The 27,558-nt window shown below is 54.6% G+C and overlaps 2 protein-coding genes and 2 long non-coding RNA genes across 6 annotated transcripts in view; 1 reads left to right on the top strand and 3 right to left on the bottom strand.

The window, feature by feature from the left end:
- LOC135405718 (uncharacterized) overlaps nt 1–20,348 on the bottom strand; it is a 239,892-nt gene extending 219,544 nt beyond the window's left edge. The window contains exon 1 of the long non-coding RNA XR_010425976.1: nt 16,439–20,348. This is a non-coding gene — a long non-coding RNA (uncharacterized LOC135405718). The remainder of the gene's footprint in view (nt 1–16,438) is intronic.
- Nucleotides 554–3,892, top strand: LOC135405530 (zinc finger protein 79-like). Its single transcript, XM_064640241.1, has 3 exons — nt 554–648; nt 2,296–2,371; nt 2,560–3,892. Exons 2-3 carry the CDS (start codon nt 2,323–2,325, stop codon nt 3,762–3,764), a joined length of 1,254 nt encoding a protein of 417 aa, XP_064496311.1. The 5' UTR covers nt 554–648; nt 2,296–2,322; the 3' UTR covers nt 3,765–3,892.
- Nucleotides 20,349–20,737: 389 nt separating the features above from the next.
- On the bottom strand, nt 20,738–24,028 carry LOC135405606 (uncharacterized). 3 transcript variants are annotated; one of them, XR_010425832.1, is made up of 3 exons: nt 23,505–24,028; nt 22,619–22,731; nt 20,738–22,115 (listed from the first exon to the last, which is right to left on the bottom strand). It is a non-coding gene; the product is annotated as an uncharacterized LOC135405606 (long non-coding RNA). The 3 variants fall into 3 exon arrangements; XR_010425833.1 differs by having other exon boundaries at nt 22,619–22,727; XR_010425831.1 differs by having other exon boundaries at nt 20,739–22,115; nt 22,619–22,702.
- A 68-nt stretch (nt 24,029–24,096) lies between these two features.
- On the bottom strand, nt 24,097–27,349 carry LOC135406340 (serine/threonine-protein kinase pim-1-like). The gene is made up of 5 exons (XM_064640749.1): nt 26,528–27,349; nt 26,393–26,443; nt 25,821–26,187; nt 25,004–25,180; nt 24,097–24,735 (listed from the first exon to the last, which is right to left on the bottom strand). The coding sequence occupies exons 1-5, from the start codon at nt 27,347–27,349 to the stop codon at nt 24,629–24,631; spliced, it is 1,524 nt and encodes a 507-aa protein (XP_064496819.1). The 3' UTR covers nt 24,097–24,628.
- Between the last annotated feature and the right edge of the window lie 209 nt (nt 27,350–27,558).

The following is a 27,558-nucleotide window of genomic DNA, read 5'->3' as shown; positions in this document are numbered from 1 at the left end:
GGAGCTGTGCCAGGGGAGGTTTAGGTTGGATATTAGGAAGGAATTTTTTGCTGAGAGAGTAATGAGGCCTTGGAATGGGCTGGGCAGGGAGGGGGTGGAGTCCCCGTCCCTGGAGGTGTTGAAGGTGAGAGTGGATGTGGCCTCAGTGCCATGGTCTGGGAAGCACAGCGGGGTTGGATCCAGGGTTGGGCTTGATGATCTCAGAGGTCTTTTCCAACGTGGCTGATTCTGTGATTCTCTGATTGCCATTCCTGTGGCAGCACATGCTTGAGGCTCCATCCCCAGGGGGATAGAGATGTCTGTCCATATCTATCTGCAAGGTTAGTCTGTAAATGTGTGGTGTTAGCAAAGCAGGCTGAGTTCTGGGCTGGTTGTAGAAGGAGAAAGAAGCCCCCAGGCCAGTGCAGGCAGGCAGCCCTCAGCTTGCACCTGATGTCCCCTCCCTGCAGGTTCCTGTCCTTGAGCCCAGGCCCTGAGGTGAGGCTGAGAAGTGGCGCGGAGGTGAGCCCAGAGCTGTCCCTGAGGTGAGGCTGAGAATAAGTGCAAGGCAGAGGTGCTGCTGAGGAAGGAGAGCCCCGTGGTGGGGAAGGCACAAAGCTGTGTGTGCCCATCCCCGAGCAGGTGCTGTGTCCATCCCCTGTGTGCCAGGTGAGCTGGGGCTTTGCTGCAGAGCTGTGGGCGCTGATTTGAGCGGCTGCAAGTGCTGAGATGGTGGGCACCCAGGAACACCACCTGTGCCTGGCCACGGAGCCTGCAAGGAGGAGCAGAGACAGCCCTGGCAGTGTGGGGGGCCAGGTTGTCCCTGTGCCTTCCCCTGCAGGCCCTGGCTGTCCCTGCTGGGCCCCTGTCCATCCCCATCAGGTCCCTGCCCGTCCCCCCGGGCTGAGCTCCCCCCAGGAAGTGCCGTGGAGCTGAAGCTGCTGCCATCCCCCCCCTGCAGCCGCTGCCCCAGGCAAGGGAGCAGCAAAGGCAGGGCCAGGAGCAGAGGCAGCAGCAGGGGAGCCCTGGGGGGGCCGGGAAGCTCTTGTGTGGGGCAGGAAAGAGGCGCTGGGCACGAGGCCGGGGCTGTGCTGAGCAGGCCCAGCCCTCACATCCCCCCAGCCAACGCCGGCTGCCCGGGGGGCTTGGGAGGGACCCCCAGCCCGTGTGCCCCACACTGAGCTGGCAGAGAGAGAGCCAAGGGACAGGGATGTGGGCAGGGCCCCGGGTGAGGGACAGGCAGGGCCATTGCAGGGCCACGGTGAGGGCACAGCCTGTGGCAGCAGAGCTGCCCAGGGCCGGGGGCAGCCGGGGGTGTTGGGACCAGCCAGTGCTGGGGCCGAGCAGAGCACGAGGCCTCTTGCAGAGCCCTGGAGCAGCCTCCCACTTGCCAGCCCTGCCCTGGTGGGGTGACACTGTCCCCTCCCTCCAGGACACTTCCCCAGAAATCTTCATGAGGCCCTTTTGTGTCTATTCCTGGTTGCTGATTCCTGCTGGAGACCTGAGGGCCCCTCTGCAATCCCATCCATGGAGCACAATCTCCTCTCCAGAGCTTGACTCACTGCAGACTTTGCAGGGAAATCTGTGCTGGCAGCTGCATCCTCAGCCCCAGGGCAGTTTGTATCTCCGAGTGCTGGTCCATCCTGGGGACCCAAGGGATCCTCTGCCATTCCATCCATGCAGCAGGAGTCACCCTCCTGCCCTTGACTCCCTGCAGAGGAACAAGTGCCCTCTCTCTGTCTGGGAGAAGCCAGATGCTGCCCCTGGGCCATCAGAAGTGGTGCTGAAGCCTCTTTCAGCCCAGCCCCGGGTGCAGTTTTCTCATCCCCTCAGCGAGTGCCCGCTGCCCCAGCCGGCACTGACCAACCAGGGCGTTTGGCACACTTGGATTGGTGGTTTGGAGAAGGAGTCCCAGACTGGCAGGGGGCCATATAAGCTCGAGGAACAGCCCTGGCAAGTTTTAAGTGAAACTACAATAATACAGCTCTTTATTAATATATAGTAACTCAATCAAGTGCTCGTGAAATGACCTCACTCCCCTCAGCCTCCCAATTAAACACCTTTTTATTGGCTGAATCTTCATATTTTGGAGTATTTACTGGCTAAACTTTAACTTTTTGCAGTTTGAGGGGGGTTCATATCGATATTTCTGAGGGTTTTTTTTCCTGAATCTTGGTGGTTTTTGTTTTTCTGGGCTGAATCTTGGTGTTTTGGAGGTTTTTATGGACAGATGATGCCCGATGTGTTCTAGAGATGGACTTGGGCAGGAGGAACCCCCAAGCCAACACGCTCAGCCCTTGTTTTCCCCCCCATCAGGATTTCTCCTTCCCAAAGCTTGGCCAGATGAAGGAGGCTGCGAGGAAGAGGAAGATGCCTTGGGCCCCCCAGGCAGGTGAGGAGGCAGTCAGTGTCCCTTTGGGCGGGTGTTGTGCTGGCTCTGTCAGCCGAGCATGGCCCCGGCTGCAGGACAACCCCGCTGGCGCCGCCGTCCTGCCGGGGCCGGAGTTGGGGGGATGTCCTTGGCCTTCCCTGTGGGCCGGAGGCAAATCCCCTCCCTGTCCTTCTTGCTTCCTGCCCCAGGCCCCGAGCTGAGGACGGAGAGCCCGGAGGACAAATCCCCCCGGCAGAGCCTGGTGGGAGAGGCCGTTTTGAAGGGCTCCCCGGCGCAGGAAGGCAGCGGGGAGGAAAAGGGCCGGAGATCCCCCCGCAGGAGGGGCTCCAAAGCCAGCCCAGGGTGCTCTGAGGAGGAAAGACCCAGCCTGTGCCGGGAAGGCGGCCGGAGCTTCAGGGGGAGCTCTGACCTGGTGGTCCTTGAGCAGCCTCCCAGCAGGGAGAAGCCCTTCAGGTGCTTGGAATGTGGGAAGAGCTTCAGGAAGAGCTCGAGCCTCTTCACTCACCAGCACATCCACACTGGTGTAGGGCCCTACACATGTGGGGAATGTGGGAAGAGATTCAGGCACAGCTCCTCCCTTGTGAAGCACCAGCACATCCACACTGGGCAGAAGCCCTACAAGTGTGGGGAATGTGGGAAGAGCTTTAGGCAGAGGTCTGGAATGATCCTTCACCAGCACATCCACACTAGGCAGAAGCCCTACAAGTGTGGGGAATGTGGGAAGAGCTTTAGGCAGAGCTTTGAAATGATCCTACACCAGCACATCCACACTGGGGAACGGCCGTACATGTGTGGGGAATGTGGGAAGAGGTTTCAGACCAGCTCACATCTCCTCAGGCATGAGCAGACACAGCACTCACCTTTCGTCAGCAGAAATGGCTCTAGGTTCTCATTCAGGCTCTCCTCATTATCCAGCACAAATTTGAGGATTGATGCCAGCTCAACCTGTGTCAGAGGAGCCATGGGGTCAGCAGCTCTGCTGCAGCTCACAGGAAGCAACCACAGCAGACTTGGGGCAGCAGGCAGCTCCCTTGCCTATCCATGCTGGTGCCCACACTTGCTGCCACAAGCCTTTGACAGACCAAAAACACCGGTGAGCACTGCAGTACCCACTCCACACTGTCTTTTAAGGGGACCCAGAATAGGAGGGCAGGTCTCAGAGCACCCCCTGAAAGCCACCGCTGCTCCTGCTGCACCCCAAGGGAGGGAACCCCAGAGGGATTACCTGGGTCTTGTAGTCAAACTCATTCCAGTCACCAGGGCTCTTGCAGCTCACAGAGGTGTGATACAGGAGCAGCACAGCCACCTGAGCAAGGCAGGGAAAGTGTCACTGACCCCACGCCAGTCATCAGCACCTTGGTGCCAGCCAGGACTAAAGCATGGCACACAGTAACCTTGGCCAGAGCCAGCTCCTCTCCATCCACCAGCTTCTGTGCAGAGACCAGGTTCTCTGCAGCCAATTTGTGCCTGCAGTGCTCTGCAACAAGAAGCAGGATTCCCTCTGCCCCGAGTGCGGGAAGAGCTTCATCCAGAACTCCTACCTCATCAGGCAGGAAGAGCTTCGGCCGCTGCTTCCACCCCAAATGAACCCCCTGATGGGGAGGCAACCCCTGGAGTCCAGTGACTGTCAGTCCATCCCTTTTGACCACAAAGGGCCAGTCCCCTTTCCCAGGGGCAGCTTCTTCCAACAGAACCCTTCCTGGGGGTGTGTGGAGATTCCTGCCTTGGCTGGGGACCCCCCAAGGTCACTGCTGGAGGTTGAGAGCAGAGATCTCCCCACGAGCGTTGGTCTGGGGGAGTTCCATCTGTCTCTAATTAAGAATTCTTGCTTTGGTGCCAGCTTCAGTAGAATTGCTTCAACAATTGCTTTAGTGTAGAGCACTGTCCTCTCTTCCCCTGTACTCCTGGTAGTTTTAGTGTTTCTCTTGTGCAGTAAATAATTGTGATGGAGATCTTTTGTCTGATCATTTGTAACCCTAAATAATTAATTTCTATCAACAGATCTGATTTGCCATCCTTTAAATCTGGGGGACAGAAGTGGTTCAGTCACAGCTCTGTAATTCCTGTAAACTGAAAGTGTTGGCATAATCCAAGGCTGAGATTGGATCCAGCAGCCCCCAGCACCCCACAGGAAGTTGGGAGCTCTGGGGGGCCACCCCCCTTTGCCAACCCCAGTGTGTCCAAAGACCCCCACGGGACTGTTTGACCTGCCAGACCACCCCCCCTTTTCCACCCTTCTCCCTGTTCTTCCCAATTTCCCATTTTCCCCTCAATCCCCAATATCCCCCCCAATCAGTTTTGGGGTCCCAACCCCCACTTTTTGCCCCCTCTCCTGTGGATGCTGAAGGAGAAAATGAGGCTGCACACACAGAGTTCCATTGTGGGACTTGTCCTCCCATCTTTCCAGTGTCCCCCTTTCCTTGGGGTTCCTTTGGAAACAGCGCCTGGGCTTTGTCTTTTAGTCCACTGGAATTCCCAGCATGGCCCCAAAGCAGTGCCCTGATCCCACACATTCCTCTCCCCTCATGTGCTGGCTGTGTTCAACCACCAGAGAAAAACACAGGCTGCCCTGCAGAGCATTCCAAGTGGTTTCCACTTTGGCAAACAGCCTTCTCTGGGTGGAAAACACCAGTCAAGGCCAAAACACTCCTTTTGGATCCTGATTAACTGAATGCAGCTGCTGCTGCCTTAACTTGTTCCCACAGAAATTCTCAGGGTTCCTTTGCTTCCAGGAGGCCCCACATGTCCCAATGGCCCCTGGATTCCATGAGCTTCCAGAGTCTCCAAAGGTTCCTTTAGTTCCATGAGGCCCTGCAGTCCCAAAATGCCCTTTGGATTCCAGGAGATTTCCCATTGTCCCAGGGTCCCTTGTGCTTCAGAAGCAGCTGCAGTGGGACAGTGGCCCCTTGGTTCCGTGAGCTCTGCAGTGTTCCAGGAATCCTTGGGTTCCAGGAGAGCCTGCAGTTTCACAAGGACCACTTGAATGCAGGAGGTTCTGCAGGGTCCCAATGGCCCCTGGATTCTGGGAGGTTCAGAAATATCTCAGGGCTCCCTTGGTTCCAGGAGGACACGCATGTCAGCAGGAACCCTTGGTTCCAGGAGGTTTGACAGTGTCCCAGAATTCCTTTGATTTCGTGAGGCCCTGGATTGTCCCAATGGACTCCTGATTCCATCAGCCCCCTCAATGTCACAATGCTCCCTTGGTTCCAGGAGTTTCTGCAGCGTCTCAGGGTTCCTTTTATTCCATGTGTGACACCTGCAGTGTCACAATGGGCCCTGAATTCCAGGAGTTTTCCCAGGGTGACAGTGCTGCCTTGATTCCATGAGATTGCCCAGTGTCCCAGGGCTCCAGAAGGCCCTGCAGTGTCACAGTGGTCCATCGTTCCATGAGGTTACTCATTGCTTTATTTGCCTCAGTCTTTAACACCCAAAGCAGTTGTCCTCAGCATCCCCAGCTCCCAGGGCTGGCAGTTGGTGATGGGGAGCTGAGTGAAGCCCCCAGAATGCAGGAGGAAATGGTCAGTGACCTGCTCTGCCAGTGAGACCCCCCCCAAGTGCCTGGGCCCACATGGGATGCAGCCAAGAGTCCTGAGGGAGCTGGAGAAAGAGCTGGCCAAGCCACTCTCACTCATTGCCCAGCAGTGCTGCACAACTGCACAAGTCCCAGCTGACTGGCAACAAGCAAATGGGATGCCCATCCCCAGGAAGGGCCAAAAGGAGCATCTGGGCAACTCCTGGCCTGTCCCATTGACCTCAGGACCAGGGAAGTCCATGCAGCAGATCCTCCTCAGTGCCATCCCATGGCACGGGCAGGACAACCAGGGGATCAGGCCCAGCCAGCGTGGGGTTGGGAAAGGCAGGTCCTGCCTGACCAACCTCATCTCCTTCTCTGACAAAGGACCCGCTCAGCAGCTGAGGGAAAGGCTGGGATGTGTCTCTCTGGAATTCCAGAAAGCCTTTGGCACCATCTCCCCCAGCATCTCCTGCACAAACTGGCTGCTCATGGCTTGCCCAGGGACCTGTTTGCTGGGTGACAAAGTGTCTGATGGCCCAGGGAGTGGTGGGGAATGGAAGGAAATCCAGGTGGGGCCGGTCACTAGTGGGGTTCCCAAGGGCTCAGGGCTGGGGCTGCTCCTGTTTAACATCGTTGTGGATGATCTGGGCCAGGGGATCGAGTGCCCCCTCAGTAAAGTCGCGGACAACACCAGGTTGGGTGTGAGTGTGGATGTGCTGGAGGGCAGGAAGGCTCTGCAGAGGGATCTGGACAGGCTGGATCAATAAGGCCAAGTGTCAGGGCCTGCCCTTGGCCCCCAACAACCCCCTGGAACGCTCCAGGCTGGGGGCAGAGGGGCTGGAGAGCTGCTCAGCAGGAAGGGACTTGGGGGTGCTGCTTGACAGCGACTGGATATGAGGCAGAGTGTGCCCAGGGGGGCAAGAAGGCCAAGGGCATCGTGGCCTTTGTGGAGAAGAGTGTGGCCAGCAGGAGCAGAGAACTGATTGCCCCTCTGTGCTGGGCACTGGGGAGGCCCCACCTGGAGTGCTGTGTCCAGTTCTGGCCCCTCAGTGCCAAAAGGCCCTTGAGGGGCTGGAGCGTGTCCAGAGAAGGGAACGGAGCTGGGGAAGGCTCTGGAAAACATGTCTGCTGAGGGATGGCTGAGGGAACTGGGCTGGTTGAGTCTGGAGAAGGGGAGGCTCAGGGGGGACCTCATTGCTCTCTGCAGTGACCTGAAAGGAGGTTTTAGTGGGGTGGGGGTTGGTCTCTTCTGCAAAGCCTTTAGTGACAGGAAGAGAGGAAATGACCTTAAATTGCATCAGGTGAGGCACAGATTAGATGTTAAAAAAAAACTTTTTCCACTGAGAGAGTGTTCAGGCACTGGAACAAGTAGCCCAGGGAGGTGGTGGAGTCTCTGGAAGTGTTCAGGTGTGTGGTGGGTTGACTTTGGCTGGACACCAGGTGCCCTCCCAGCCGCTCTATCACTCCCCTTCCCAGCGGGACAGCGGAGAGAGTAAGGTGGAAAAAAAAACAGAGGATTGAGATAAGGCAGTTTTTTTAAAGCAAAAAGCAAAGCAAAGCTTGTGCACACAGAAGCCAAAGACAGCAGGGTTTGTTCTCTACTCCCCATGAGCAGCCATGGTCGGCCACTCCCGAGGAGCAGGGCTTGGGTACCTGTGAGGGTTCCTCAGCAGGCAGCCATTAGACAATGAATGCCCCCCTCCTGCTCCGGGCCTCAGCTTTAGAGCTGAGCTGACCTCCCATGGTCTGCAATGTCCCTGTGGTCAGTTGGGCTCAGCTGACCTGGCTGTGTCCCTTCCCAGGGTCTTGCCCTCAGCTGGGGAGGAATGTGACAGTGCTGATGTTGTGCCAGCCCTGCTCAGCAGTGGCCCAAACACCAGTGTGTTATCAACACCTTTCCAGCTCCCAGTGCAGAGCACAGCACTGGCAGTGCTGCTCTGGGGAACTGAACTGCAGCTCAGCCAGGCCCAATACAGTCTCCACCCCTTATTCCACACCATTTGTGTCATACTGAGACCCCACATAATTTATTTATCTTCTGACTATTCCATTGTATTTATTCTTCATTACTGAGATCCCTCCTTACCAACACATGCTACTTAAACCACATTCCTAAACTGTCTTTAGACCCAACGTACATATTTATACATTTTGATTAACTGCTATTCCCTGCCCTTTTACAGATAGGTCTTATTTTCCCATTTTCATGGCCTTCTTCCACCCCTCCAGATGCTGGGCTCCATTCCATCAGGATGGGTACTCAGGACAGCAGAAGCAACACAATCAATCGTTGGGCACCGACACCAGCCCGTCCCGGGTCATCATCGCACTCTCCTTCCTCCTCACACAATTGGTTCTTCATTGGTTCATGTCATTCCTGCTACTTTACCTCCTGCAACACACAACTCAGAACACAGATCATCTTTCCCCCAAGGTTAAATCTCCTCGAGGCACACACCAGGTCTCCCCATCTTCCCTCATTACCCACCAGGTACACCCTGGTCCCTCAGCAAAGACAATCCCACAGATGGGTTTGCCTTTTCTCATGGGAGGAGAACCCCACACTGACTTCCCCCCCTCACTTCCCCATGTGTAGTACCAGGACTTTATCCCCTCCCACAGTGTGTAGGGGTTTTGTTTGGGCAGGACCAGGGCAGTTGGCAGATCCCCCAGTGTTGACCAGCCAAGTGGCCTCAGCTAAATTTGCCTCCCAATGTTTCCATGACCCATTACCTAATGCTCTCAACATGGTTTTCAACAGTCCATTATACCTCTCAGTCTTCCAGAGGCTTGTGGGTGATAAGGGATATGATAGATCCATTCGATGCCATGTTTCTTTGCCCAAGAACTTGTGAGATTATTCCAGAAGTGAGTCCCATTATCTGATTCAGTTCTCTCTGGGGTCCCATGTCACCACAGAATGTGCCTCTCGAGGCCTCAGATGGTGTTTTGAGCAGTGGCCTGGTTTACAGGATATGTTTCCAGCCAGCCAGTTGTTGCCTCCCCCATGGTGAGTCTGTAGCTCTTGCCCTGGTGTGTTTGTGGCAGTGGTCCAATGTAATCAATTTGCCAGACCTCACCATATTGGAAATCCAGCCACCGCCCTCTATTCCAGGCAGATTTTACTCGCATGGCTCCCTTAATTGCTGCACACTTGTCACATTCATGAGTGCCCTGTGTGATGGCCTCCATGGTCAGGTCGACCCCTGGATCACGAGCCCACCTGTACCTCGCATCTCCTCCCAGATGTCCTGATGTTCCATGGGCCCATCGGGCTATAAAGAGCTCACCCTTCTGCTCCCAGTCCAAGTCTACCTGGGCCATTCCAATCTTGGCAGCCTTATCCACCTGCTTATTGTTCTGATGTTCTTCAGTGGCACGACCCTTGGGCACGGGAGCATCGACGTGATGCACTTTCAGAGTCGTGTTTTCCACCCGTGCAGTGATGTCCTGCCACAATGCAGCAGCCCAGATGGCTTTACCCCTGCATTGCCAATTGGCCTTCTTCCACTGCAGTAGTCACCCCCACAGGGCATTAGCCACCATCCAGGAGTCAGTGTAGAGGTGTAGCACAGGCCACTTTTCTCCTTTGGCAATCTTTAGGGCTGGCTGGATGGCTTTCACTTCTGCAAACTGGCTCGACTCACCCTCTCCTTCAGCAGCTTCAACGCCCCGTCGTGTGGGACTCCACACAGCAGCTTTCACCTCCCATGGTTTCCTACCACTCGGCAAGATCCATCAGTAAACAGAGCATCCCCTCTTTCATTTTCTGGGAACTCATTATATGGTGGTGCTTCTTGGGCACGAGTCACCTCTTCAGGCAGTGCTCCAAAATCCCTGCCTTCTGGCCAGTCCATAATCTCTTCCAGGATCCCCGGGAAACTGGGTTTTCCCATTCGCGCTCGCTGTGTGATCAAAGCTTGCTCCACTTGCTCCATGGAGCACTGGTTGCATGATGAGTTGAGGGGATGTTCCCTTTGAACATCCAGTGCAGCACAGGCAAACGTGGTGCCAAGAGGAGACACGCTTCTGTTCCAGCAACTGCTGAGGCGGCTCGAACCCCCTCAGGGGCTGCCAGTATCTCCTTTTCAGTTGGCTTCTGATCCTCGATAACCCCGGCTCCAAAACCCTGATGGTCGACCTCGGGTTTCTCCTGGTGTTCTGTGCCAGAGGCTCCAGGTGAGACCATGCTCCCCAGCTGCCTTGTAGAGGATATTTTGCACAGCTGTTCCCGTTCCAACAGGCCCCAGAGCTACTGCACGGGCTGTCTCCTGTTTGATCTGCTCCAAGGCCTGTTGTTGCTCAAGGCCCCACTCAAAATGGTTCTTCTGCCGGGTCACTCGACAGAGGGGGCTCCCAAGCTGACTGTAACCTGGAATGTGCATCCGCCAGAAACCCACAAGGCCTAGGAAAGCTTGTGCTTCCTTCTTGTTAGCTGGTGGAGACGTAGATGCTATTTTGTTTACTACATCCAGGGGCACAGGGCAGCATCCATCCTGCCATTTTATTCCCAAGAACTGAATCTCCCGTGCAGGTCCCTTTATCTTGCTTTGCTTTATGGCAAGACCAGTTCTGAGAAGAATTTGGACTATTTTCCTCCCTTTCTCAAGAACTTTTTCTGCTGTTTTGCCCCATACAGTGATATTTTCAATAGATTGCAGGTGCTCTGGAGCTCCCCTTGTTCCAGTGCAGTCTGGATCAGTCCCTGGCAGATGGTTGGGCTGTGCTTCCACCCCTGGGGCACTTGATTCCAGGTGTACTGGACACCCCTCCAGGTGAAGGCAAACCGTGGTCTGCACTCTGTTGCCAGAGGAATGGAGAAAAACACATGGGCAGTATCAGTTGTGGCCCCACTGGGCTGCCTCTGACTCCAGCTCATCTGAAGTTCCAGCACGTCCGGCACAGCAGCACTCAGAGGCAGCGTGACTTCTTTCAGGCCACGATAGTCCACTGTCAGCCCCCACTCCCCATTAGGCTTCCACGCTGGCCATATGGGGCTGGTAAAGGGTGAGCGGGTCCTGCTGATCCCTCCCTGTTTCTGCAGTCGATGAACTGGTTCCTGAATGGGAATTGTGGAGTCCCAGTTGGTGCCATCCTGCCTTCAGGGCACTGTTCTGGTGGCAATGGGCACTTGTTGGCCTTCGACTTGCAGCAATCCCACAATGGGAGGATCCTTTGAGAGGACAGGCAGGGTAGGTAATTGTTTGACCTTCTCTGTAGCCACAGTAGCCACACCAAAAGCCCATCGATACCCCTTGGGATCTTTGAAGTCTCCCCTCCTGAGGTAATCAATGGCAAGGATACAAGGGGCCTCTGGGCCAGTCTCAGTGGGGTGCTTTTCCCAATTGTCCCGTTAAAGTCACTTCAGCCTCCAACACTGACAATTCCTGGCATCCCCTGTCACTCCAGAGATCCAGATGGGTTCTGCACTTCTGTGCCTCGATGGCATCAGTGTGCTCTGTGCACCCTTATCTACCTCTGTGGATCCCACGTGCCAGGCCATCCAACCCACCCAGTCCAGCAGACCCGACCATCCCTTTCCTCCTCCTGGCCGAAGGCAGGGACCCTCCATTCCTGTTCCTGGTCAGAGTATTCACTGTCTGACCTTTGTGATGCCAGGCCAGAGGTCCCCCCACCACAATCAAAGGAATTGGTCTCAGCCCTCTTATGTCTGAGAGGTCGCTGCTTTCTTTCTTGGGTCTCTACAGCAACTCCATGGACAGCTTTCCTGGGTGACCCCTTCTTAACAGCTTGGGCACAGTCCTGCTGCGTGTCCGTGCTGGGATCACAGGCAGGGACAGGCCCTGGCACTGCTGGCACAGAGCTGGGCTCCACACCAGCACCTGCATCAGCCAAGGGCATCTCCTGAGGGCAGGGCAGGAAGGGTTCAGGCTCTTCCTCCACAGTCCCTGTCAGCAATGTGCCCAAGGAATGCCCTGGCAAAGCAAATGCCAGTGCCCAGCTGAGAGTGGGGGTGTGCAGGGTGGGGGCACACAGCAGTGTCCTGGCACAGCCAGAGCTCCTGGCACAGCCCTGAGGGAGCAGCAGAGCAGGGGCTGGGCTGTGTCTTTGTTCCAGGGACAGACTGGGAAGGTGCCCCAGGGCCACTGTCACAGAGCAGCCCCTGCCACCCCCATTCCCAGCCCTGGCCTCTCACCCCACCTGCAAGAGGTTGGTTGTCTCTCCACAGAGAGATATCAAGTGACCAGGTCAAAAATCCATCTTTGCTTAGTACTGAGGAGACTTCAGTGTGGGCACTATGTGTGTGTGGGGAGATGAACCCCAGTGAGCACAAACATCAGCTGTTCCTGGGGGGCCATAAATCCAGAGGGACAAGCTCTCACTTGGAGAGTCACATGCCCTGGGAAAGCCTCTGGATGCAGCCCTGGGATGTGCTTCTGTGCACAGAGCTCCTTGTGTCCACCCCTCAGGCCGTGGGGCATCTCAGAGAGGGGCAGAGCAGTTGACAGCCCCCAGGGCTGAGGGGCTTCCAGCCCCTGGCAGTGGCAGCAGGAGCCCAGGCAGACACTGTCCTGCTGCCAGGAACTGTGTGCAAGGGAAGGACTCCTGTCTCTGAACAGCCCTGGGGGAGGGGGTGAGCAGGGCGTGACCAAGCTCAGGTGTGGACACCTGACATTTCTGGGGGTGCCTGTAAGAGAAGGTTTGGGCAAGGTGACTGTGGTTAAACCTGTCTGGCCATCCAGTGACAACCAAGTTGGTCCCTCACTTCCCCTCCTCAGTCAGACAACAGGGGGAAAGCAGGGGAAAAAATCACTGGTCAACATAAAGGGAGATTAACTGGGGAGGGGGAAGGAAAAAGCAGAGGCCGCAGGCAGAAACAAAGAAAACCCCTGGGAGGCAAGAATTCAGTCCATGGAGAGGTTTCTTTGGAAGACAAATGTATTAATAAAGAGCATCCACGTCTCTCCCCCTCCTCCCTGCCCTTTCTCCCTTCCTTTCTCTCAGTTATTGCTGATCATGCCATCCCATGGAATGGAATATCCCTTGGGTCAGTCCAGCCCAGCTGTCCCAGCCATGTCCCCTGTGAAACACTTGCCCAGCCCAGCCCATTGGGTGGGGGTGGTTGCAGAGACGCTTCCTGTGGGGCCAGCACTGCCCAGGGACAGCCAAAGCCTTGGGCTGGGACCAACAGCGCTGCAGCCACGAGCACCAACCCAGCAGGACAGGGGCTGCTCTGGGCAGAGGGAACTGCAGCCCAGCCACAGCCAGGGCAGTGCTGCTCAGGGGGCTCTGCCAGCCTCTGCTATTCTACAGTTCAAGGAATCTTCTCCTTGGAGAGCTCTTTGAAAGGAGAATAGAGAGAGAGGCAGAAGTGGAGCTATCAAATGCACCAGTGCAAACACAGCAGTTCCTGTGAGGAACATCTCCCTATGGAAATCCTGGGAATCTACTGGACAATTATGAGGACACAAGTTTATGTGTGTGTGGTCCTCCACAAGGAGGGTCATGGTTGGGTACAGTATCAAGGGGTCAGTTGTGCCTCAGGAACTCATCACCCAGTAGGAAGCTGGTGGCTGTGAAGGGGCTGTGAGGTCACTTGTGCCCCTGGAGGGGACAGGCCAAGAGCAGGAAGGTGGCTGGGGAAGGGCCTGTGAGGTCCCTTCTCTCAGCAGGAGCTGATGGCTCAGACTGTGACTCAGGGCTGGGCCAGGGGCTCTCCAGCTGCCCCTGCCCTGGCCTGTGACAGCCCAGCACAAGGCCCCTGGCTGGCACAGGCCCTGGGAGATCCCCTCTGCCCGAGGGCCTGGGCTCCCTCCAGCAACGGGGCTTCTCTTTGGGCTGCCCTGTCCCTCGTGCTGAGCGCAGGATGGGACAGCAGCAGGCACAGCTGGGCCCTGTCTGTGCCCGCAGCTGAAAGGAGCAGCCTGGGCACAGCACGGGGAGGCTGCTGCTGGCAGGGCACAGCAAAGGGCCCGGGCAGGCTGGGCACTGGCACCCCCTTGTCCTTCCCTCAGCGTCACCCCCCAAGGCAGTGCCCCCGGCAGAGCCCTGAGCGAGGTGTGAGGGACAGGATCTGCCTTCCCCGGGCTGGGGGTCAGGGCTGGGCCTTTCTGCTGCCTCCAACCAAGCCAGGCTGGGCTCAACATCTCAGCTGCCTGCACAGAGCCTTTGCCTCCCTGCACTCACGGCCCCCAAGGATCTGCTGGAGAGTCCCTGGGGAGGCTTTGTCAGGAATGGCCCTTTGTCAGGAAAGTCCTTAATGCTTCAAGGGACTGCAGGGTTTTCAAAGTCCTTTGGGTTTTGCTTTTGAATCTCAAGAGAAGTTTGTGCAATCATGGCCTCCAATTCTCTCTTCCAGCGAGTCCATGAGGAGCCTGTATTGGGAATGCCCCTCAGTGGGACCCATTAATGCTTTGAGATATTTTGGGTTCTCCTTCTGACTCTGACTAATGGAAAGGTTTGTGCAATCTCCCCTCAGTACCTGAGGTTCAAGGACTCAGCACCAAAAGCCCCACAGGACTCATTCAGACAAAGCAAGTCCTAACAAACCAGGGCTCTTCCTGTGATTTTCCTCTAGTCTAGACAGTACATTAGGAATGTTGTCTCATGGAATCAGGGGACCATTGTGACACTGCAGGGCCCCATGGAACTGTTTTGCCCACGACGAGGGTCAGCACAAGAGACACCGACACCAACTTTGGAGAACAAGTGTGTAATTTTCCTGCAGTGCAAAGCAGCAAAGAATGACAAAGGGCTGAGCTCAGTAATGCACCTCATCGTTCCTACCAAGAGTGCCTGGAGTGAGTAGAAAAGTCCCTGCCCAGTTGCCCTCATCTGTTCCCCTCAGCCAGGCCCGCACGGCAGCGGGGGAGCCCCGGTCGCAGCCAAGGGTTGGAGAACCCCTCCCGGGCACGGGAAATCCCACCCAGGGCGTCCACTCCTAGGGGAGGGCTCCATCTCTGCTGGGAGGGGGTCCAGCTTTTCTGGCCTTGGAGAAACAAGCTCACAGAGCTACGAGTGTGCAAAACCATCTGGCTCCCTTCTCCTCCTGGGTTCCACCCAGAGCCTGGCCAGGGCTTAAGGGGAAAACCAAGGCAGTCAACCTGCCCCATGTCCTGCCAAACAAGGCCACACATCCACTGCCATGGCCTTGACCACTCTCTAAAGACAGAAAGATAAAGATCACATTTTGCTCACAATCAGACATAAGATTTGATTAATGAACACATACAAATATCATTCACTAATGAGCTGAGACTCACAGATCTCACTAATAAGCACATTTATTTTGTTCATGGGCAGATACAGGGGTAGTCTTTGCACACAGTACATCTCTGACCAACAAACATACACAGTTTTAGCTAAGGAGCAAATACATGGATAAAGAGACCAGTAGGTTGGAAGGTTCATCTAGAGCTCAGCTTTGGCTCAGGGGCTGTTGTTCAGCCTCAGCACTTCAGGGACAGCATACAGGGCTTTATATCACACACACACAGTTTCTATATTCCTTAGATATTCTCCCTTACTTTGCTTTACATAGTCACACCCCCTATTGCAAGTCCTTAGTTGGTCCTTTGGGGTCTTCTTCAGGGGTCTCTGGTGGGGTTTTTTGGCATGTGGTGACCCCCAAAGTTGAGGTGTCCACTTCTTGACCTCGGTTCTGAGCAGACACAGTGTCATTACCTTTCACCACAAAGACTGTAACGTTTGGGTTTGATCTTCTCTGGGCCCACAGAGCTCAGCTTCCATCCTGTTTGCTTAGTTACATCCCTGATCCAATTCTCTAGGACCTCTCCAAGATTATGGTTTGCCTTCCTTGGCCATAGAGAAATGTTGGGAGCAGTGTTCTATGTCCCACATCAAATCCCTCCTTTTCTTCAGACAAAGCTCCTGAAGGGATGGAGTGCCTTAGGAGCTTTATTTCATTTTACAGCTCGAGGCATTAGAACAGCTACAGCACTGAGTCCTGATGCAAGCTGAAACACAAATGCTCTTCCAGCTTTGGGGCAACCCTTCAGAGGTGTTATTTCCACACAGCCAACACCACCCTGTTCCATTGGGGACCAGCCAAGGATCAGTCATTTCCCCAGCAGGAAGGGTTTGAGGACATTGGGTGTGATTTCCCACAAACGTGCCCCTTTCATTAACACAATCCAGTTCTCCTGTCCCTTTAGGGGGTCACAGCTTTGGACACAGGCAGGATTGTCAGAGATGGGGGGGTACTTGCACACTAACTGCTGGGTCTACTTTTTGGGGAACACAAGTGCTCACCCAGTGACCAGGAATCATTTCTGCCAGAATAGGGGAGGCAGAAATGGTGAATGGCTTCTTGTCTTTTCAGGTAAATGAGTGCACACCCAACAATCCCTTGGAGGCAACACTTGGGTCACATTTGAGACTAAAAGGAGGTGTAAATTTTGCTCCCAAGTAAAGACCCAATTAACTATTGTCAGGAGAGCAAAACAAGACTAAAGCATTTTGTTTCTTCTCAGACAACCTCTCAATTACCCAAGGGGCTCTGGCCTTTGGAATTCTGGAATAATGCATCCCTGATTTGACTTCTTGTACCACTTCTACAATCAAGTGGGAACCTCTGTCTGATGACATTCCCAAAGGCATCCCAAATACAGGGAGGATTGCACTGAACAGGATTGCAGTCTCTTTCCAAACCTTCTTAGTGCAACAAGGAAAAGCCTCTGGCCACTCAGAGAAGGTATCCCCCAAGACTAGGAGATCTTTACACCCCCCTTTTCTGGGCAATTCAGTCAAATCCATCTGCCAACATTCACCTGGAACATTTCCACACTGTACATCACCTGTTCCCACTGCATTGGCAGGGGTTGGATCATTTCTCTCACACACCACACTGCTGACTCACTGCTTGTACAACTGGGTCAGTTTTGCACCCCTAACCCACCTGTGCAAATGTTACAGTACAGAGACAAATACAAACACAGAACAATGATCAGTGGAGAAAACAAAGCCAGACACCAAATTGTGGAATACCAAATAACCCACCCAAAGTGCTGGAAGATCCACACATCTTACATAAGCAGGATTCCCCAAAAGAATGCCTTATTATCCAATGGGATCTTCCCCACATCCCAGACTGGGCCAGGGATCTGTGCTCTTCTCCAGGAAAGTCCTGGGGCCGGCGTGAAGATCCAGAGATCCCTCGGATCCATGGGAGATCAGGCACAGGGTCCCATCTGGGGGCCAGAAATGATCCCCACAAGCAGCAGAACCCAAGCCCTTCACCCCAGTTTGGGGTGTTAAGAAGCAGGCATTCTTTAGGGCAGCGTGATGGACGCCTGCAGGAGAGTTCTTCTAATCCAGCCTGCTCAGGGACACAGGCAGGGCTTGGGATTACACACACTGATTCCAGAGGCATTGGATATTCTCCCTTACTTAACACATGTCCATTACTTTGCTTTACACAGTCACATCTCTTATTGCAAGCACCTATTTGGTCATTTGGGGTCTTCTTTGAGGGTCTCTTGTGGGTTTTTTGGCATCTGGTGCCCCCCCAAAGTCAGGTGTCCCCTTCTTGACCTCGGTTCTCAGCATCACTGCTTTTCCCCACAGAGACCAGCATGTTTGGTTTGATCTTCTCTGGGTCCCCAGAGCTCAGCTCACATCCTGTTTGCTTGAGTTCCAGCCCTGATCCAATTCTCCAGGACTTCTCTAAGATTCTATTGTTCCTTATTTGGTCAGAGCAGAATATTGGGAGCAATGTTCTACTTCTCCCAAACCAAGGCTCCCCCTGCCCCATCTGCTGCCAAACAAGGCCAGACATCGACTGCCATGGCCTTGACCACTCTCCAGATACAGAAGGATAAAGATCACATTTTGCTCACAATCAGACATATTTCATTAATGAACAGGTACAAACAGGATTCACTAATGAGCCCAGACTAATAGATCTGACTAATAAGCACACCTGTTTGTTCAGGAGCAGATACACAGGTGGAGTCCCATCACACCACAGTTTTACCAACAAATAGACCCAGTTTTAGCTGATGAGCAGATACATGGAGACACAGCCCATTAGGTTGGGAGGTTCATCTAGAGCTCAGCTTTGGCTCAGGGGCTGTTGTTCAGCCTCAGCACTTCAGGGACAGCCAGACAGGGCTTTACATTACACACACAGTTTACAGATTCATTACAGAGTCTTGCTTACTTAATACAGACACTTTTAGACAACACTTGGATCACATTTGGCACTAAAAAGAGATGTAAATTTTCCTCCCATGTCAACAGTGTTTGAACTGTGTTCAGAAGAGCAAAACAAGAGTGAAGCATTTTGTTTCTGCAATAAGTGGGAACCTCTGTCTGATGACATTCCCAAAGGCATCCCAAATACAGGGAGGATTGCATTGAACAGGATTGCAGTCTCTTTCCAAACCTTCTTAGTGCAACAAGGAAAAGCCTCTGGCCACCCAGAGAAGGTATCCCCCAAGACCAGGAGATCTTTACACCCCCCTTTTCTGGGCAATTCAGTCAAATCCATCTGCCAACATTCACCTGGAACATTTCTACACTTTACATCACCTGTTCCCACTGCATTGGCAGGGGTTGGATCATTTCTCTCACACACCACACTGCTGACTCACTGCTTCTACAACTGGGGGCAGTTTTGGACTTATAACCCACTTGTGCAAATGTTTCAATGATTTGCTTCACTCCAAGGAATACCCTCGTGTTCCCCATCCACCAGGTCACACCAGACTGGTTCAGGGACTATTATTTGCCCACCTGGGGTAACTGCCCAGCCTCCTGGAGCAAATTTTGCTCTAAGGTTTCAATGAGCTGACAATCCTTAGCACTAGACTCATTTTTTTCTACTGGGAGAGGTATCTCTGTCAGGGTTAGTAAAGACAAAACTTTACTCTCTAAAGTGCCTTTTTCTGCAGCCTCTTTGGCAGAATTATGGGCCAAATGATTCCCCAGTTCTGCTTTGGTCTCCCCCTCTTGGTGCACTCTGCAATGCAGGACAGCAGCCTCTGTTGGTTTCTGGAGATCTTCAAGCAAGTCCAAGGATTAACTTGTTCTCCTTGACTCTATCCCAAAGCTGGAGTGAGCACAGTTGGTTCTGCTTTCTGGGCTGAGGCACTGCAGAGGAGTGCCCCCAATTCCATGACCTGCTGGGGGAGTTCCTGTGCATCCAGAGAATTGTTTTCCACACTGGACAAAGCTGCCCCCACTGGGAAACAATTCCCAACCAGGACTTTCCCAGGGGCTGTCTCCTGAGTCAGCTCTGCCCCAATACACTTCTCCTCTAGTCTGGAAGCAATCCTGCTCTGGGCTTCCTTTGCTGGGGCTGGGGCAGTTGACAGGTTGCTTCTTTCGTTCCTGGCCCAGCCTCCCTTGTCCTTGGAGAATTCCAAAGCCCAGGGAGGCTCCTGGGGTCTGGACTACTTGCACTTTGTGTTTGGGACACTCCATATCCACCCAGTCCAAGGAAATTCCATAGTGTCTGATCCCAACATTGCTGCTCAGCATCAGTGGCTATCAAAATATCCACACGCTGGAACAAGGCTCCAAGAGGGGTTTGACTTTTCCATTCCTCCAGTTCCTTTGCCAGTTGAGTTCCAAATATTGGGGGGATATTTTTAAACCCCTGTGATGCCTTAAGACCCTTTTAGGTTTTTTTTGACTTTGCTAATTTTTATAAGCTTTTTATGTAATTATAGTAGAAGTAGATTTTAGAAGTAGCTATATTGTATTCCTCACCCTTTAGCACCCTTTAGTTTACACATTCCTCAACCCTCCTACCCCATTCCATGCTCCCCATATCAATCCTAACCCTGAATTCAGTAGAAATGTTTAGTCTCTTGTCAAGGCAAGGCCTGTGCTGTTTAGAGAACACTCCTATCTTGGCCTGAACAACAGAACAGAGTCAAGAACTGGGTGACCGTGTACCCTTTGTGCTCTGAGGATGGTGATGGGGATGAAGAGAGGGTCCTGAAATGCACCCCAGACTCAATTCCCAGGGAGTGGGCCCGGGGCAGACCAGAGCAAAGGCTACGGGGTGGAAACACTTGGGATTGGACAGGTAGTATTATAAAATGTAACATCTCAGGCACAGCGGGCATGCACCCTGTAACATCTGTGCCTTGGCACAAATCAAACCCTTTCCTTATCTCACACTCAATTAACTGCTCCTGAGGTTTTTCCTTAGCATCAGCTGAGCTGGCATCACCTGCAGGAGGACCACCAAAGTCAGCTGGGTTTTCCTCCCTGTCTTTGGATTTTCCCATTTGAAAGCAAAAAGCTCTTGACTTTCACAACTCAAAGGGAGACAGAAAAAGGCAGCTTTCAAATCTAATACTGTGAAACATTAAACTTTCATTTAGGGGAGTTAGCAAAGTGTAAGGATTTGCTACAACTGCTTGTATATCTTCTACTCTATTATTTACAGCTCTGAGGTCTTGGACTAACTGGGATAGCCTTCCATTTGCCTGCTTGTCTGGCAAAATTGGAGCATTCCATTTAGATTCACATTCTTTTCACAAGCAAAATTTCATCAGTTTTTGTACAGAGAGTGAGAATCCCTCACAACTTTCCATTTTCAAAGGCTATTGCTTTGGCCTGACCAACCCTGCTCCAGGTTTCACTGGAATTCTCATGGGTTCTGCTCTTTTGGATCATGGGGGCACCTCTCCAGCCCATCCTACTGGAATCACTGCATCCCCAGGTGACGTTGGCAGATGGATTAGTTCTGCTTTTGGAGACTCTCATGCAAAACTAGAATCTTCCACAGAATTAGGCTCTGGAATAATAACCTATATTTTACCATTTTTAAATTGGATTGTGGCATTTCATTTTGCCAAGAGATCTCTCCCAGGCAGAGGCTTTGGGGAATTGGGGAAATACAAACACTGGGGAGCCAACCACTGTTTTCCCAATCTCAAATCCACAGCATTAAAAATGGCCCAGTTTCCCAATTCCCTGGCACACCAGACAATTGTTCCAGAATTGTGACTTGAGTTTCATTTTCCCTTATTTAACACACAGGAACAAGTTCCCACAGCCACAACCAATTGTACTTAGCTTGGCTGGAACCAGATGTTCTGATGGGGAAGAATCCTCTGGTGCCCCCTCAGTCGTCTTCAGTGATGCCACGAGAGGGTTCGGAGGGTTCTGAAGTTTCAGTTGCGGACAATCCCATTTCCAGTGTCCATCTTTCTTACAGGATGCACAGGGATTGATCCCAAGTCTCCTGGGGGGGATGTTTGAAGCAGGCTGCCCATGCTCTCATCCTCTTCCTCTCCCCGGGGGCACCATTTCCTCAGGGATTTCCTCCAGAACTGCAACTCCTTCCTGCTTAGCTGATTCCTGCTGATTCTCCCAACCTCCAACAATGTCCCCAAATTAGATTGATCTTGTCCCTCAGCTTTTTGTCATTCCCTCCTAACCACATCTGAGGACTGCCCCACAAATATGGGGGCCAGTTGAGTCCTTCCCCCCTGTGTTTCAGGATGGATATTAGTATATTTTTGTGCTGTTTCTTCCAGATGATTTAAAAATTCAGTAGGCTATTCCCTGTGATCCTGCTTCATTGCAGAGAATTTTGACGTGTTCATTGCCTTTGGCCTGGCATGTTTCATTCCAGACAACATCCACTGCAGGTATCTATTGAACCTTTCTCTAAAAATAGGGATGTTAGGATCCCATTCAGGATCTGCAGTGGGAAAGGGAATGTCCAATGTACTCTGGATATTCCCCACCAAAATCTGCTCTTCCAAAAACCTCTGACTAGTTTTAACAACCATTGCTTTCTCCCTACTACCAAACAACACTTCTAACAAAGGATCCTTCTAGCCTGGATCCTGGGTTTGAATCATCATTTTGAAGGCTTTTGCCATTTAGTCTGGGTTCTATCACACAGGGGGGCCACTCCCACCCCTCCTTGTTCAGCTCTAGTTCTTCCTGCAGCTGCACTGAAGCTCTCTGCTCTCTCTCTGACACATTCTCTCTCCCTTTTCTTCTGGACATGCTAAATCTGCCTCTTCACATGCCAGTTCCCCTGCAAGATTGGTTTCTGCATCTTGATTTTCTGTTCCCCCACTCAACCTGCCCGTGGGGCCAACCAGAAGATCTGAGTCCTCCTCCTTATCGGGGAGACGATGAGAACAAAGTTCTCCTGTGCTCCACATTGAACAACAAGGCTTTAACCATTTCCCTTGATTTTCCTTTCCGGGCTCACACCAAGGGCTCTGAGGGCGCTGCATTCACACCACAATCCTTCTGCCATTTCAGAGGGTTCTGCAAAGTGAAAAACACATCACCAGACATAACCTCCTTCCACTTCTGTTCCCGTTCTGAAACAGCATCAACTGTAACAATGGATTAGAATTCAATGTTCCAGAACAGCCACCCATTGATTCCAACACTCCATTAAATTCTCCCTGGGAGCTGCTCCTCCGGGGGGGCTGCCAAACTTCATCCAAAATTGCAAAATGCAACAAAGTGGGGACTTCTTCACAATTCCCCCTTCAGACTGCCCACTCCCCATCTCTAAACAGTAGACCCAAAATGTTACAATACAGAAACAAATAAGAACACAACAATATTGATCGATAAAACAAAGCCAAATACCAAATTCCAAAATACCAAATAACCCACCCAAAGGGCTGGAAGATCCACAGGTCTCAGATGAGCAGGATTCCCAAAATACCAAAGAGCCCACCCAGTGTGCTGAAAGATCCATACATTTGACATGGGCAGGATTCCCAAAGAGAATGCCTTATTATCCAGTGGGATCTTACCTGTGTCCCAGACTGGGCTGGGGATCTGTGCTCTTCTCCAGCAAAGTCCTGGTGCTGGCGTGAAGATCCAGAGATCCCTCAGATCTGAGGGAGATCAGGCAGAGGTGTCCTGTCTGGGGGAGCCAAAAATTACATCCAAAAGCAGCAGAAACAAACTTCTTAACCCCAATTTGGAGATGTTAAAAAGGGCACTCTTCTTTGTTCAGCATGCTGGAGGTTCAGAGGAGAGTTCCTCTAACCCAGTGTGCCAAATGACAGACAGGGCTTTTTATTACACACACTCTTTACATGTGCATTTGATAGCCTTGCTTACTGAATACATATTCATTACTCTGCTTTACATAGTCACACCCCTATTGGAAGTCCCTTTCTGGTCCTTCCAGGCCTTCTCTGTCACAGCACCACTGTGTTTCTTTTATCTGGGTACACAGGGCTTAGTTTACATCCTGCTGGTTTGGGACATCCCTTATCTAATTCTCTAGGACTTCTCCAGGATTACATTGTTCCTCATTTGGGCACTCCAGGGTACTGGGAGTAGAGTTTCTATTTCTTCTATCAATGGTTTGATGGAGACCATGAGGAGCTGGGAACTCGTTGCAGGGAAAAGAGGGAGCAGTTGGGAAGTAACAGGCAGGTGGGGGAGAGAACTGTTCAGAGAACAGCTGAGATACAGCTCGAGCAAGGTGAAAACTAAACTGTCATTTGGGATCGTCCCAGATCGATTGGATTTCAGAAATTACTCAACACAGGTGCCACCTCCTCCAGCCAAGCCCAGGAGATCAACCTCCTCAGCAGCTGCAAGAGCGGGATGTTCATGTGCCTGCTGCCATCTCCCAAAAGCCATTATCCCACTCCTGCTGACAAGATGGGCAAGATGAGCATCTACCTCACAAGATCTGCTGCCAGAAGAAGAGCGTGTCCCAAAGGATGTCCTCAGCCTTCTCAGAGGGGACGTCAGATCCTCTCCAGGGATGATCCCAGCCCTTCCCAATCCAGACTGGGCACCAGCTCCAACTCTTCCCTCAAAAACAAACAACAAATTCATGACAAGAGATTACAAACAAAAAGTGGAAACAAGACAAAAAGGTAAAATGTTAACATTGTGTCAGGGTTCTGAGGAAGGCCCAACCCCTCCAGGCCAAAGAAAAACCCCACCTCCTCCAGCTAAGGAAAACCCAGGCCTTCTCCCTGCCCTGCTGCACTGGCCCAAAGAAAGGCTCCTAAGCCAAGGCAGCCCAAGCCTTTCCTGGCCTGCAGCCCAAAGCAGCTGGTGTTCTGCAGCCCTACCTTTGCTCCCCCCACGGGGGTTTGTTTTTGGCAGGCTGGCTGCCCCTGCCCCAGCCCCGCCCAGCAAAGGGGCAGTGGCAGAGGCTGGGGGCAGAGCCGGGCTCCCATTTCACACCCAGCCCAGAGCCCAGCCCGCCCTCCTGCCAAGAAGCAGCTTGGCAGCCGGCTGAAGAATTCATCGGGTTCCCGCCAGCAAAGGGGGAACCTTCGGTGCCCAGCCAGGCTGAGCAATGCCCGGGAGCACCCCCTGGGTGTGGACTCATCTGCAAACGGCGTGTGGAGCACGGCTTGGAGGAAGGGGTCAGAATCAAAGCCCATCATCTTCAGCTCGCCGGTGTCCAGGTCAACAACAAAGAGCTTGTCATCCCTGACGTCGTCCTCGATGTCTCCAGCAGCAGCCCCACCTGGCACAGCTTCTCCAGAGGCCCCTTCTCCTTCCCTGGGGGCCAGACCAGGCTGTCAGTGTTCTGCCGAGGGCCCAGCTGTCTGTGAAGCAGGATGAGCAAAACCAGGTTGGATGGTGGCCACCAGCACTTGGGAGACCGGGTCTGCAGCCCAGCTCCAGCACAAAGAGGTGCATGTTCCCATGTGATGATCCCCCCTCAGTGCTACAGGCATGACAAAAAAGTCTGGTTTTCTTTACTTCTTATTGCCAAGAGATGTGTGGAGGTGTTACTTGCCAGGCCCCTGGATCAAAGTGAGCACGTGGATCTCTCCCATCTTCTAGAGCAGGCGAATGCCCTGCACCCAAGGATGGCACAATAGGTCTTCCAGTGATGGCCTGTCCGAGGGGCGGATGGACAAACACCACCTGATAAGGTGCTGGCACCCTGGGGGGAAAATGGCCGGTCAGTTGGAGAAGGATCCTGTCCCCTTTGTCCCACTGTCCACGTGCCCAGGCTGTGCTGGCTGTGCTCAGAGCTGTGCTCAAACTTCTCAATTGATTCTCCCTTTTGGAGGAGAGCAGGATGGCAGGACACAGGCCACCCCCTCCAGCCAACCATGGGACAGAACCAGCTTCAAGAGCGGCGTCCTCGTGAGCCCGCTGCCCTCTCCCAACACCGTTATTCCCCCCGTGCCACAAAGATTGGTATCCACCTCGAGAGACCCGTGGTGGGAACGGGAGCTGGTCCCAGATGGTGTTGGTGCCTCTGCAGAACGGGTGCTTCCCGCAGACCATCTGGTAGAGCAGGATGCCCAGGGACCAGACCGTGGCCGCCTCGCCGCGGTAGCGTTTGAAGCAGATCCACTCTGGCGGGCTGTATGACGGTGTTCCTACGGAATACAGACGCAGTTCATCAGGTGGATGCTGCCTGCTCCCAGAGCCTCACCCCAGCATCCCTGGCAACGTGGGGCCTGCCCCAGTGGCACACGCTGTGACCCACTGCCTTCTCACCGGCCCCTGACTCTTGGTTACAAACTTGGGGTTGGAGAAGAAGCCACTGGTGTCCAAGAGGGCAGCAGAAGCCCTGGCAAGGCCCAACCATTACATGCAAGGGAAAAACCCAGCCAGTGGTGAGGAAAAGCCATGCCTTCTCCCCGCCCCACTGCACTGCCCCCAACAATTCATCATAAGCCAAGGCAAACAAGGCGAGTGGAGCAGCCCAAGCCCTTCCTCACCTGCACACCAAGCCAGCTGGTGCACAGTTCTGACCCCCTTCTCTGCTACCCTCATGGGGGTTTTGGTCAGGCTGGCTCCCCCCTGCCCCAGACCCAGCCCAGAACAGGGTGGGTGGCACAGGCTGTCAGCAAGGCCAGGGCCCGTCTCACAATCACCCCCCAGCCCCATCCAAAAGCAACTTGGCTGAAGAACTAATCCTATTCCCCCTCAGCAAAAGGGGCAATCTCTGGTGCCACACCCGGGCATGGCCATGCGGTGCCTGGCACCAGGAGCATCCCCCGGCTGTGGGCTCACCTGCAAACTGGGTGTAGACCGTGTCCTGAAGGAAGGTGGCACATCCAAAGTCAAGGAGCTTCGCCTCGCCGGTGGCCAGGTCGAGGAGGATGTTCTGGGGCTTGATGTCCCGGTGCAGGACGCCGCAGCTGGTGCAGTGCCGCACGGCCTTCAGCACCTGGCGGAACAGCCCCCACGCCATCTCCTCCGGCAGGAACCTCCACGCCGTGATTACGCGAGAGAGGTCCCGAGAGCGCTCCGGACGCTCCATCACCAACAAGAAACTGTTGGGGAGCTCGAACCACTCCAGGAGCTGGATGACACCACGAAAGCCATTGGACACCTTGTCCAGCAGCACGATCTCCAGGGGTGCCAGGGTGCCGTCGGGCTGCGGGGGGACCACGGGGTCGTCAGTGGGGCTGATGCCGTGCCTGTCTGCCTGCTCCCCCTCCGCCAGCCCTGGATGCTCCCCGTCCCCCACCGACCCCACGGCCACTCTCCCTCCAGGTGTCCCGGCGGCTTCCACCCTCCCGGGCCTCGGCTCGTCCCCGCCCGTCCCGCCCCGCTTTCTGCCGCTGGCCCCGCTCGCTCACCAGCTCGCCCCAGCGCCGGATGAGATCCCGGGGCACGGCTTTGATGGCCACCTGCAAGCCAAGGGGAACGGCGGGTTGAGCTCGCCGCCCGTCCCCCTCTCCTCCTCCTCCTCCTCCTCCTCCTCCTGCACTCACCGGGGCTCCGTCCGCCAGGCGGGTCCCCGCGTAGACGCGGCCGAAGCCGCCGCTGCCCAGCAGCGAACCCAGCCGGTAGCGCTTCTGCAGGGGTCCCTTCGCCTTCCGCGCGGGCGAGACGTGGCCGTCAGCGTTCGGGCCGGGGCCCGGCACGGCCCCCGAGCGCCCCTCGAGCGGCCCGGGCCGGGCTTCCCCACCCGCAGCGGGCAGCGGCGGCGGAGCTCTGCCCGGGGAACCCGCCGAGGAGGCGGCAGCGGCCGCGGCGCCCGCGTCCCCCGCCGGCCCCGGCAGGCGCCGGGCTCGAGCCGGGCGGAGCCAAGGGGCGGCGAGGCCGAGCCCGCCCCTCAGCCCATCCCACAGCCCGCCCCACAGCCCATCCCACAGCCCGTCCCACAGCCCGCCCCAAAACCCGCCCCACAGCCCGCCCCACAGCCCGCCCCACAGGAGCGCCCAGCAGCGCCACAGCCGGCGCGCCGGGAGCCGGGCGAGGGCAGGATCGCGTCGGGCCGCCCAGGGCCGGGGATGGGGCGGCCCCGCCCGGCAGAGGGGAACGGCCGGGGCCATGGCCCGGGCCGGCAAGGGGAGGGGGGACCGGGAATGGGACAGGGACACCGGGACAGGGACACCGGGACAGCGGGAGAGGGAGACCGGGAACGGGACAGGGACACCAGGACAGGGACACCGGGAGACGGAGAGGAGGAAGAAGAGCAAGAGCAGGAGAAAGACCGAGAGCTCGTCTCTAGAGTCGCTGCTGCTGCCGCCGCTGCTGCTGCCGAAGCGCCGGGGCCGTTGGTCCGTTCGTCGGTTCGTCCGTTTGTCCATTTGTCCGTTCCCCGTTGGCCCCCGCGCGCCCCGGGGGCAGCCCCGGCTGGAGTCACGGAGCTCCCCTTCCTCCCGCACCCATGCCGAGACCACGGGCTTTTTTAGCTGCTTCACTTTATTTTGACTTCTTTGCTGGCAATCTTGCAACTTCCCGCCGCTGCTCGGACCCCATCCCGCCCGCTCGGCCCGCGCTGCTGTCGCTTCCTCCC

This window comes from Pseudopipra pipra, chromosome W, assembly GCF_036250125.1.
Source record: "Pseudopipra pipra isolate bDixPip1 chromosome W, bDixPip1.hap1, whole genome shotgun sequence".
Taxonomy (NCBI): domain Eukaryota; kingdom Metazoa; phylum Chordata; class Aves; order Passeriformes; family Pipridae; genus Pseudopipra; species Pseudopipra pipra.
The sequence above is the reverse complement of the archived record's forward strand: the minus strand, read 5'-3'. Positions and strand labels throughout refer to the sequence as shown.

What these genes read in the sequence shown, in the direction of transcription:
- LOC135405530 (XM_064640241.1), top strand. Translation starts at nt 2,323, where the DNA reads ATGAAGGAGGCTGCGAGGAAGAGGAAGATGCCTTGGGCCCCCCAGGCA. An exon ending in GCCTTGGGCCCCCCAGGCAG is followed by an intron (nt 2,372 to 2,559) that starts GTGAGGAGGCAG and finishes TTCCTGCCCCAG; the next exon opens with GCCCCGAGCTGAGGACGGAG.
- LOC135406340 (XM_064640749.1), bottom strand. Translation starts at nt 27,349, where the DNA reads ATGGACAAACGGACGAACCGACGAACGGACCAACGGCCCCGGCGCTTC. An exon ending in GCCTGGCGGACGGAGCCCCG is followed by an intron (nt 26,444 to 26,527) that starts GTGAGTGCAGGA and finishes CTTGGCTTGCAG; the next exon opens with GTGGCCATCAAAGCCGTGCC. An exon ending in CCCACCACGGGTCTCTCGAG is followed by an intron (nt 24,736 to 25,003) that starts GTGGATACCAAT and finishes TTTTCCCCCCAG; the next exon opens with GGTGCCAGCACCTTATCAGG.